Below are 12,793 nucleotides of genomic sequence, written 5' to 3'. Positions count from 1 at the left end.
AGTCAAAAAATTATCCAAGGAACGAACTAAGTGTGGAAATGACCACTTTTAAAGAATGTGTAATGAGGGACATAAAAAAGATAAAAAATAACACTAAGTATAAACGAAACAATCTAACACAAAGCGAAATTGCAGCCCTCAAATCGTTACAAAAGAAGGAGAATATTGTAATCCGTCCAGCGGACAAGGGAGGATCCATAGTTATTCAAGATGTTGATAAATATAACATGGAATGTTCACGCCAATTAGCAGACAATAGCACATACCAGAAACTTTTAAAGGATCCAACTGATCAATTTTATACACATTTAGAACAATTTTGTAAAAAGGGATTAGATAGTGACATTTTAAATAAGGAAGAATTTGATTTTATTTTAAACAAATACCCACGTATACCAGCTTTTTATTGTATCCCAAAAATACACAAGGACAAGGACAATCCACCAGGACGTCCAATTATCTCAGGAATAGAATCCTTGACGGCAAATCTTTCTATGTACATCGATACCTTACTTCAGACTAGAGTAAAAAAGATCCCATCATATGTTAAAGACACGACTCAAATCATAAAAAAGATAGAAAATATGACATTTGAAGAACATTGGATAATGGGATCATTGGACGTCCAGTCCTTGTACACAATTATTGATCATGATCAAGGTAAGGAAGCCGTGGGAAAACAATTAACAATAGAGGGCACACTAACAGACCAACAAATTGAATTTTTGATAGAAGGCATTGACCTTATTTTAACTCACAATTATTTTTATTTTAATGGAAATTTTTATATACAAATTCGAGGTACTGCCATGGGCACCAGGTTCGCCCCCAGTTATGCAAATTTATTTATGGCAGAATGGGAGGAGCAAAATGTGGCCCCCATACTGGGGACGAGCCTGGTGCTCTGGCAGAGATACATCGACGATGTATTTTTTATCTGGCGGTCAGGACGTGAGGAATTAGATATATTTTTAAAGTCTATTAATCAAAATAATCAAAACCTCAAATTTTCGGGTACAACTAGTAAAGAAAATATAGAATTTTTAGATTTAAAAATTTATGTTGAAGAAAATAAACTTAAAACTTGTACATACATCAAGCCCTCAACACGCAATAGCTATATTCTTTTCAATAGCTGCCACTTGCCGAGTTGGCTTTCAAATATTCCTCAAGGCCAATTCCAACGTTTAAGACGCAACTGTACAACTATGGAAAAATTCGAATTGGAGGCTGATAATATGAAAACAGAATTTTTAACAAAAAAATACCCAGAAGAAATTTTAGATATAGCCCTAAACAAAGTGAAAAATATGGAAAGAACAGAAATTTTTAAAGAAAAACAGAAGACCACTAAAGAACAGGGAGAAAGCCTAATAAAACTAATATTACCATACAATGCAGACCACAAAAAAATAAGAAACATCATACACAAACATTGGGAAGTAATAAAAAAAGAAAAAACTATTGGCACTATAATTCCTCCAAAACCCCTGATTATTTTTACCAAGGCACCAAATCTGGGGAACAAGATAGCCCCCACAGTCAAAGAAGACAATACAGATAAAAATACATCACTATGTAGATGGATGGACTTAAAGGGGTTCTTTAGATGTGGCCAATGTAATATGTGCAAACTAACTTCCTTTGGAAGACACACTAAGGAAATAACATCTACCACTAATGGACACAAACATACCATAAAAGAATTTTTAACATGCAGTACAGAGAGTGTCATATACATTGTAGAATGCCCCTGTAAAAGGCAATACATTGGTAGGACCAAAAGGACACTAAAAAAACGTCTAGCGGAACACGTATCTAACATCAAAAAAGGAGTGGAGACACACTCGCTATCACAACACTTCAAAAATGTGCATAATAGCGATCCATCTGGTCTGAAATTCGCTGCGATAGATAAAATACCGAAAAGCTGGAGGAAGGGCAATCATATAAGCAAAATGTCAAGGATGGAGACCCAAAGAATATTTGAATTGGAAACCATGATTCCGGAAGGCCTCAACGCGGAATATGAAATATTTGGCTTCCTTTAAAAAATCTGGGGGGTGGGGACCCACTGTGGAGGATGGATCCCGTCGTAGAAAACATTTTGCGGCGGGCCCCGTCCTCGACGGTGGGCCCCCACCCACACACATCACATGAACGTCTCCATAAATATTTATAAAACATTTTTTAAAATTTATTAAATATGAATAATAAATATAAAAATGAATATAAAAACTTTTGTAGACAATACACTTATATGATTGTACTGATAATATAATACTAACATCTTCATCCACAAATTTAAAACAGAAAATTCTACTTTATTCTATTTAATGAAAATTAAATTATTCAATAAAAATTAAATTTTTGGATTGAAAAATAAATATTTCATAACCAAATATCGTAAGATGAGACCCACTATTACAATCCGACATTGTGGGAATTTTCCGACGCTTTTCTCTGCAGATTTTTATTATATTCTAATATTTGCGATGTCTGTGTAACTGTGGCCTATAAGGCACTATATGCCCATCTGCATAATTCTTAATTTTGTGCTATATTAAATGAAACTAAAAGTCACTTTTATAATGTTATCTTGAACACTGGATAACACGAATATTTTTAGGCTACATTAATATTAATATTTTTAGGCTACATCTCTAATTGATATTACCTATATTAGAAACACTATTGTTATTTTTAATATTTTAATATTTTATCTGTCACTATTTTTAGACATTTATCATCATTTTTTATTCCACTATTTATATTCATTGTCTATCCCTATATGTTCACTTCCACACTATGTGCATTAACCAATTTTTGGTATGAGTGAACAAAAGTTCATGATCGATAAATAATATACTACACCATATAGACTATACCATAATATATTGTAGAAGGTGAAGCGGCATACTATAACGCAATGGAAACGTAAAAATATCAAGAATATACACAATTGCGGTTGTTGCAGTAAGAAGACAATTATAAATCTATTATAAGTGACATAGTGAAAACATTAGTGCAATGACCTGTGCAGATAACTCTAGCCAAACTAAATAAAATGAAAACCCAAATAACTACACATGATAAAGAAAATCAGCTGACTTCCGGAACGGAATCCATTTCGGATCTTGCAACCAACACCTTGAGATATAAAAGAGAGCTGGTTCGGGTGGTCTGGTTACCACTGAGGAAGGGGATACCCCAACCCCGAAACGCGTCTGGTCAGACCCCCGAACCTATGTGAGTGCACCACATCTCCGGACCTACCTAAGGACATTGCAACAAACCAGTGAGGAGCTCTAGCTCGTAAGGTGAAGGGAGTAAAGCGTCACCGCTGGCACAAGCTAACCCACGTGGAGCAAACATCTAACGCGGTGAAGACGATATCTCCCTAACTGAAAAAACTAACCTGAGCAAGCTTCTCCTGGACAGAAGAACTCATCCGCAGTTGAGAACGGAGATCCAACAGACCGGTAAGACCGTTCTCATTTATAAATCCGGTACAGTAATCCAGCCAAAGTTGGCACACCACCCTAACTTAAAACTTTGAGTGTTAGCGGGACGCCGCCGGGTTAGGTATATGGTGTGCACTTAGTGTCGAGGACACATCTACAAACATCTATTGATTACGAAGTGCACAGTGTATTAGTATCCAACAAATGCTATATTGAAGGACTCTACAGACGGCACTTTAAATCCCCCTCTCTTTGGATACATCGAGGATTTACTTAGGACTGCGCTGGCTAGAAACTATCTTATTCTCCACAGGTGGATCCACAAACATTATGTATGCTACAAAGTAACAGAGTCTATCTATTTTCCCTCAAGTAGATATATTATTGCAGAAGCTATAGACTATCTTTAACCGCTACCACCTCCACTGTTACTAATGCACTTTGTTTTGCATATTGCTGCTATTTTCATAATTTAGAGTATTGGTGTTGAATGTCCTAAATTAATCTAGACTGTGGTCCATACCCTATTGTAATTCAACTTTATTTTATTGCATTTTATTCAACTTTGTTTTATCAGAATATTTACTAATTAAAGCATTTGTCCTCATATCCTAGGTGTGCCCAGTCTTTTTATCTATAACTGTTCACATTACCACAATATATTCAAATTAATTTCAATGGGGCCACAAAAGATGAGGACAGCCCATTTTGTAGACAAGAATAGCCAGTTTCTACAGATGGCAGCATGTACTGTTCTACAAAATGTACAATGTACACTGCTGGTATCCAGATTTGGCAGATCCACAATTTGCACATGGCAACAACGGTAATGGCCATGTCCATGAGGCCTAAGACTGTAGTGATACACAGCCAATGCCATGTTTTAATTCCTGTTTCATTGCGTTTCTTACAGCGTATTTTGTGCAGCTGGGTGTTACTTTGAAGTTTACAGTGCAATATAACATGCACTACTTACTAAGGAGCCGATTTAGCAATCCTGTAGATGGAGTCAACTTAACAACAGGGTGTCTAGACCAGATTTATTTCTGTAATAAGGTTATTGGGCAGCTATTAAAAATGTATAAATTAATATCTATATCAATACCCGCTCCTCACTATAATAGTGTCACTACCGGTTGCCTAGTTTCTCTCCTTTTCCTTTATATTTATGCTTTTGTGTGCAGTGATTCACGACACTTGGTGTTATAATAAACAAGTTAATGAGTCCTGTGCATCAGTTATGCGGATTTGTCATCCGTTTGAGCCATTTCCGTCTGGTATCCGTATTTTAGATGGAAAAAAAAGTACTGCATGCACCTGGTTTTGGCTCACAATGACACAATGACTGATAAAAGTCACTGATCAAACAGAGGGAACAGCAAGACATAAAGCACACAAAGCATCTTTGACCGACCCCATTAACTATAACGGGGACCGACGGAGATCCAGGTAACAGAAAATATGCCAAGAATCGGCCAGATGAAAACTGATGTGCTCATAAACAGTAAGCAGTTGTGGGGGTTTAGCTCTTCTTCGGGGGTCATTCTCACAGATACGGCTTCAGGACACCAGGTTTCAGGTCCAAACAGTGCATTTATTGCCCCTCAGCAAACCAAACATAAATACAAAATAAACACCTGCCCGGCTGGGCTCTAAGTAAACATGAGGTTCCTGACTCACCTAAGTCCCAGTCCACACCCTGTGAACCCATGCGGCTTTGTCAGCCAATGTCCCACAGCCTCCTGGCTGCTCCAACAACAATGTCTCCTTGGGGATAGAGGTCTCTCAGCCCTCTCGGCTCAGACCACACAGAGCCACTCCAGCCTTCTGTGTGCAAGTCCCCACCCCCTCTCACTCTGAGGATTCCTTTATCCCCAGGTGATTACTGCACCTGGTCTTTCTTCAGACCTGGCGATTCTGAGGGAAGACACAGCAAATCCTGCCATATATCTCCCCTAACAACCATGAGGCATGTCCCTGCCTCACACAGTATATAGTGTAACACCCCACAGTAGGCAGCCTATAGCAGTGTAACACCCTATAGTAAGCAGTATATAGTGTAACACCCAATAGTCAGCAGCATTTAGTGTAAAACCCCATAGTAGGCATTGTATAGTATAACATCCTACAGTATGCAGAATATAGTAAAACACCCCACAATAAGCAGAATATAGTAAAACACCCCAAGCATGCACGATATAGTAAACCTCGAACATCCATCCCTATGCAAGAATGTGCACGCCTTCTGAAAATTTATAACAGGGACAGTGTGGTTCAGAGGAACAGTCTATACTCACACTTCTTCCGGGATTTCCATTCATAATGATCCGCCTGCCTGAGAGGATCTGACTGCAGCCACCGCCCACCCAGGCTAGAACTTTGAATAAGAGAGTGCTGGCATCAAGAGTAAGGAACCAGCGCACATATGGCAAGTACAGTACTTGCTTGGAGGAGGAGGCTGTCACTCAGTTTTGTGACACATGACCTCTCAATGTGCTTTCATAAATGAATGGTGGCAATGTACTGTTTGTATTGATAGTTTGGGTGGCTATAGACACCTCTGAGGCATCAGGCCCTGGATGGCCTCCCTAAACGCCCATATTATGATCTGCCAATGGTTGTATCTCCTGTCAGTAGTGTTGTGGAGGTGTAAAGGTAATTGAAATTGTTCTTGCTGATGATTGGCTTTTCTTATAATCGCGCTCATAAATGTTTATATATACTGTGCCTTACTAACTGTACCCAATGCTTATCAACTTTTTCTAATCTGTTGAATTGGGGCTACCTAAAATGTCCAGGTCTTTCTGGTCCACCCATAGAGACATAGACTTCAGGAATGTTTTGGTGTCTTTTATGTATATATTTGTAGTTGGTTTCATTCATTGTATTAAAGTTTTTTTTTTTCCAGGATATACATACTGATGATATCCTGAAGATAGGAGATATCTGTTTGGTGGAGTCCAACTCCCAGAATTCCCACTGATCAGTTTTTGGTAGGGGTTGCAGCACTCGACCTATGACATCATGTCCACTGGTCATACGGGCTTTGTGCAGCTATGTCCTATTCATATGAATGGGATTCAGCTATAATACCAAGCATGACAATGATACCACAGGTGATTGTTGCAACCCCATCCATCTGATATTAATGACTTATTCTGAGGATTAGTCATCAGGATTTAAGTTTTGGAAAACCCTTGGAAATTCTACTCCTACATTGAGACTTTTGTTGGTTTTCATACTGGCACATAACCCATGTGAAAAATATGCTTCCATTAACCAATTTTTTATCTGAATCTTTTTACAGAACGCCCAGCTTCTCCAATATTAGTGGTTGAACCCAAGAGGAATGTCTTTGTTGTAAATGAATCATTGGTAATACGCTGTCTCTTACCAAGAGGACAAAGTGCCGAGGGAATCGCCCTCTACCAAGATGGGAGAATACTCTATGAGGCAGATAATTTTGGAGTTTTATCTCTTGCAAATACTGAAAGGAGACACACTGGAATGTATAGCTGTGACTATAAGACTGTTATATCAGGACGTACACTGACATCTCATGTCAGCAACCAAGAGACTTTGCTTGTGATAGGTACTGTTGATATGTTAAAACCATTTCAGTGCAATTCCCTAGGTCATTCTGCAGCATACTACATTATAATGCATCTAAACAGAGTAGAAAAAAAAATATTTTTATATGTTCCCCTATTCTAGGATGGCACAGTAAAAGAGGTTGAGACAGCAATGTTCAGTGGAACAAAAGTTTATGAATAGGGCATAAAGCTTAATGACAAACAGTGGCACTTAGCTTGGTTTTTAAAGACTCAATCGGACACACAACATGGAGGTTACAAGTAACAGCACTCACCTTGGTAGTTTCAGTCTCTAGTGGGCACACAACTTGGTGGTTATAGTGTGTACTGGGCATACAGTTACAGTCTCATGGTATTTGATACACATAGGCCTATCTTGAGGTTAGAAACCAAAAAACAAAAAAATATAGTGGCAATTCTGGAGGAGCTGCTCAGCCCCTGACACAGTGGCGTGTCTTAAATTAGGGGGAGCAGCCCGACCACATGTGGACCGCAGTAATCGACTGACCCCAGCAAAATATGCATACAATGGAGGATGTCGGCGTGGTCCACATGCACCACGAGAGCAAACTACACGGAATGTAGCAATCATATGAAACACAGAGAAAGAATGCACCAAACAGATATAACACTGACTATGCTGGCAAGACACAAATGAAGGTATTAAAAGCTGAGACTTTTGCCAATATGTTCCAGTAATGGAGATATCGGAGCCCATCGTGCACCACGTCACGGTTCCCAGCATGGCAAGGGGTCCTAACCGCTGCTCTAACTATGGTGTGAACACGGTCTGGGGGTGATATAATTCAGCTCACAGCAAAGCTTCCCACAAACGCCCAGCATGAGTGCTGCAGTTGTGCAATGTGAATGAAGCCAGGCTGCAAGCCACACCCACACCAGACCATGTGATGGAGGTTACCAGGTGCAAAGGAGTGTTAGAATGCCAGGTAAAGGCAAACGCACTCAAATCTAACAAGGCAGAAACCAAAAAACAAAAAAATATAGTGGCAATTCTGGAGGAGCTGCTCAGCCCCTGACACAGTGGCGTGTCTTAAATTAGGGGGAGCAGCCCGACCGCATGTGGACCGCAGTAATCGACTGACCCCAGCAAAATATGCATACAATGGAGGATGTCGGCGCGGTCCACATGCACCACGAGAATTGCCACTATATTTTTTTGTTTTTTGGTTTCTGCCTTGTTAGATTTGAGTGCGTTTGCCTTTACCTGGCATTCTAACACTCTTTTGCACCTGGTAACCTCCCTCACATGGTCTGGTGTGGGTGTGGCTCACGGCCTGGCTTCATTCACATTGCACAACTGCAGCATTCATGCTGGGCGTTTGTGGGAAGCTTTGCTGTGAGCTGAATTATATCACCCCCAGACCGTGTTCACACCATAGTTAGAGCAGCGGTTAGGACCCCTTGCCATGCTGGGAACCGTGACGTGGTGCATGATGGGCTCCGATATCTCCATTACTGGAACATATTGGCAAAAGTCTCAGCTTTTAATACCTTTATTTGTGTCTTGCCAGCATAGTCAGTGTTACATCTGTTTGGTGCATTCTTTCTCTGTGTTTCTATCTTGAGGTTAGCACCATTTTAGTCTCTGGTATTACTTGCCAGCAGGGGTGACACAGTTTACACCCTCCCTCAGTAACAAAAAATGCTGGAATTGCTCCAAAACCACTTGCAGGACACACAGGGCCCTCCTTTGTTAGGGAGCACTTACCATGGCAGACCCAAAAAATAAATACATTACGCTGGTTCAATATCAAGGTACTAGAAATGGTCCACAACCTCTCACAGGGTTCTCAGAAATCACTGCTGTTTCGGTGACGTCAACGTCAAAATGTAGAGCAGCAAGGAGTCAGTTCAAGTGCACTAGAGTGTAAAAGTGTAGGCCAATCCTCTAATCAGCTTATATGGAAGCATCCCTTTATAGGCTTCAGACTAAAGACCAACATAAACCTGCTATTAGTAGCCAAAGGAGAAGGCACACATGACAGATGTCATTTCTGTAGCCGTAAGGTCTGTAGTTTTCATACTGTTCATTGTCTAAACTGAGAATTTTTGTTAATGACAGGAACTAACAGGGTTCTATTCAAACAGTTCAATATACACTGGTGGAGCTCCAGAGTATCGATAACCCCCATTCACATTTCTCTGATACTTTCATTACTAACCTCTGACATTTGGAAAGCTTACAGTATGGCCTCATGCACACGGTCGTTGTTTTGGTCCGCATCTGAGCAGCCGTTTTGGCGGCAAGGATGAGGACCCATTCACTTCAATAGGGTGCTGTCCGCATCCGTTGCTCCGTTCCCGCTAAAAAAATATAACATATCCTATTCTTGTCCGCGCTTTGCGGACAAGAATAGGCATTTATATCAAAGGCTGTCCGTGCCGTTCCGCAAATTGCGGAACGTGCACAGACGCCATCTGTGTTTTGTGGATCCGCAATTTGCGGACCTCCCAACACACCACGGTCATGTGCATGAGGCCTTAGTATGTTTTAAGAAGGAATCTCTTTTGCTCTCAAACTGCACAAAAGCATCAGTTTATTTCATCTATCTTGTTTTGATGCAGGTTTTTTATGCCAAAATCTTAAGTAACTATTGTATCAGACCAGTATTGTCCTCTATATGTTGCCTCCTTTGTTTGTTTACTTCTGACTTTGGCTAAAAAAATGTAACAACAGGCTTCCTTTTCACATCACCTCCACAGTTTTTTTCTTTTCCGGGAAGTTCAATGCCTTATTAGATTGCGTCGAGTGACATTTGTTGCATAGGAACCCAAATCTAATTGCAAATATTATGCAATGTTTTTTGCATTTTTCAGATCTGCCTCCTACTCCAATTTTGAGGTATGCGAAGAACCTCCAGAATCAAAACAGTCAAGTAGAGATTGTGTGTGAGATACCAAATCCTCCCTTCTCCTCCCTAATCGATGGATATCATTTGTATCGAAATGGAGGGGAAATTTCAAGCAATCAAGCAAATCAGTTTGTCATTAACTACAATCTGGAATTTGATGGATGCTACTTCTGCCGAAGTTTTGTGAATGTATTAGGAGAGGAGATCTTATCACTTAAGAGTGTGGAGGTCTTCTTGACATTAGAAGGTGAGATACCTTTAACATATATATATATATATATATATATATATATATATACAGTACAGACCAAAAGTTTGGACACACCTTCTCATTCAAAGAGTTTTCTTTATTTTCATGACTATGAAAATTGTAGATTCACACTGAAGGCATCAAAACTATGAATTAACACATGTGTAATTATATACATAAAAAAGTGTGAAACAACTGAAAATATGTCATGTTCTAAGTAGCCACCTTTTGCTTTGATTGCCTTATAAATGGGGTTGGGACCATCAGTTGCATTGTGGAGAAGTCAGGTGGATACACAGCTGATAGTCCTACTGAATAGACTGTTAGAATTTGTATTATGGCAAGAAATAAGCAGCTAAGTAAAGAAAAACGAGTGGCCATCATTACTTTAAGAAATGAAGGTCAGTCAGTCCAAAAAATTGGGAAAACTTTGAAAGTGTCCCCAAGTGCAGTCACAAAAACCATCAAGCGCTACAAAGAAACTCGCTCACATGCGGACCGCCCCAGGAAGGGAAGACCAAGAGTCACCTCTGCTGCGGAGGATAAGTTCATCCGAGTCACCAGCCTCAGAAATCGCAGGTTAACAGCAGCTCAGATTAGAGACCAGGTCAATGCCACACAGAGTTCTAGCAGCAGACACACTGTTAAGAGAAGACTGTGTGAATCAGGCCTTCATGCAACAAGCAGAAGAGACTTGTTTGGGCTAAAGAACACAAGGAATGGACATTAGACCAGTGGAAATCTGTGCTTTGGTCTGATGAGTCCAAATTTGAGATCTTTGATTCCAACCACCTTGTCTTTGTGCGACGCAGAAAAGGTGAACGGATGGACTCTACATGCCTGGTTCCCACCGTGAAGCATGGAGGAGGAGGTGTGATAGTTGTGGGGGTGCTTTGCTGGTGACACTGTTGGGGATTTATTCAAAATTGAAGACATACTGAACCGCATGGCTACCACAGCATCTTGCAGCGGCATGCTATTCCGTCTGGTTTGCGTTTAGTTGGACCTTCATTTATTTTTCAACAGGACAATGACCCCCAAACACACCTCCAGGCTGTGTAAGGGCTATTTGACCATGAAGGAGAGTGATGGGGTGCTGGACCGCAGAGTGAAGTCAAAAGGGGCAACAAGTGCTAAGCATTTCTGGGAACTCCTTTAAGACTGTTGGAAGACCATTTCAGGTGACTACCTCTTGAAGCTCATCATGAGAATGCCAAGAGTGTGCAAAGCAGTAATCAAAGCAAAAGGTGGCTACTTTGAAGAACCTAGAATATGACATATTTTCAGTTGTTTCACGCTTTTTTGTTATGTATATAATTCCACATGTGTTAATTCATAGTTTTGATGCCTTCAGTGTGAATCTCCAATTTTCATAGTCATGAAAAAAAAGAAAACTCTTTGAATGAGAAGCTGTGTCCAAACTTTTGGTCTGTACTATATATATATATATAAATATATAAAAATGGAAAAATGTGGCAGCACCAAAGCATAACAAAATGACGGGTGCTATGTCCAGGGTTATCACTGCTTACCCAACCTTTGTATGTAGAAATGGACAGCACATCCAATAGAGAAATATGTTCAAAAAATTTTATTCAGCCACAGTGACAAAAGAGGCTATATATATATATATTTACTGAACAAAAATGAAAACGCAACACTTTGTTTTGCTCCCATTTTGCATGAGATGAACTCAAAGATCTCAAATATTGTTCACAAATCTGTCTAAATCTGTGTTAGTGAGCACTTCTCCTTTGCCGAGATAATCCATCCCACCTCACAGGAGTGGCATATCAAGGTGCTGATTAGACATTATGAATATTGCCCAGGTTAATTTCTCTACCATAAGCCGTCTCCAAAGGCATTTAATAGATTTTGGCAGTACATCCAATTGGCCTCACAACCGCATACCACGTGTAACCACACCAGCCCAGGACCTCCACATCCAGCATCTTCACCTCCATCCCTTAACACTGACTCCCTCCCCCACAGTCAGGGCCGGACTGGCCTACCGGGATACCGGGAAAATTCCCGTTAGGCCGGTAGCTCTCACTGCCGCACGGCCGGCTGTGCCGACAGCGAGGAGCCTGAGGCTCCTTGCCGGTGCTGTAACAGAGGAGACCATTCCCCCCATCAGCACGGCTGTCTGGCACGGACATTGCCCGGAGCCTGACTCCTCCCACACATGTGACTGATCACGTGATCATGACATCACACAAGGTCCTTTAGCCTGGTAGCTGCTGCTTGTGTGGAGCTGTCATCAGGCTGTTCAGCGCTGTCAGGTAGGAGGCTGACGAGGTCTTGAGGTCTAGTAGCCACACTGATGCTTCTAATGAAAATACTTCAATAGCAGCATCGAGGATGCACAGTCTCAGGCTAGAGGCACAATTATATAATCAAATGATCAGCCACATTCAGCAGTCTTGCCATACTGACAATGCCAAATCCAACCTGAGAGATCAAACTTTTGTCAGACAACAGTTTTCTATCATTGATCACAAATGATCCTGATCACATATAAATTCTCAACCCTAGCTAGCCAAAATTATCAACAGCTTTAAAAGATTGATGACTGGGCCCGGTGTTCTGCCAGATTCCTATACCTGGCAGAAT

At 40.6% G+C, this 12,793-nt stretch overlaps 1 protein-coding gene across 3 annotated transcripts in view; it reads left to right on the top strand.

Moving 5' to 3' along the window:
• LOC122923918 (immunoglobulin superfamily member 1-like) overlaps positions 1-12,793 on the top strand; it is a 332,379-nt gene that overhangs the window by 301,576 nt on the left and 18,010 nt on the right. For all 3 annotated transcript variants that reach the window (XM_044274802.1, XM_044274786.1, XM_044274796.1), the window contains exons 9-10: positions 6,772-7,056; positions 9,896-10,177. In XM_044274802.1, the coding sequence (XP_044130737.1) occupies positions 6,772-7,056; positions 9,896-10,177 (567 nt within the window). The remainder of the gene's footprint in view (positions 1-6,771; positions 7,057-9,895; positions 10,178-12,793) is intronic.

This window comes from Bufo gargarizans, chromosome 1 (assembly GCF_014858855.1).
Source record: "Bufo gargarizans isolate SCDJY-AF-19 chromosome 1, ASM1485885v1, whole genome shotgun sequence".
NCBI lineage: Eukaryota > Metazoa > Chordata > Amphibia > Anura > Bufonidae > Bufo > Bufo gargarizans.
The sequence above is the reverse complement of the archived record's forward strand: the minus strand, read 5'-3'. Positions and strand labels throughout refer to the sequence as shown.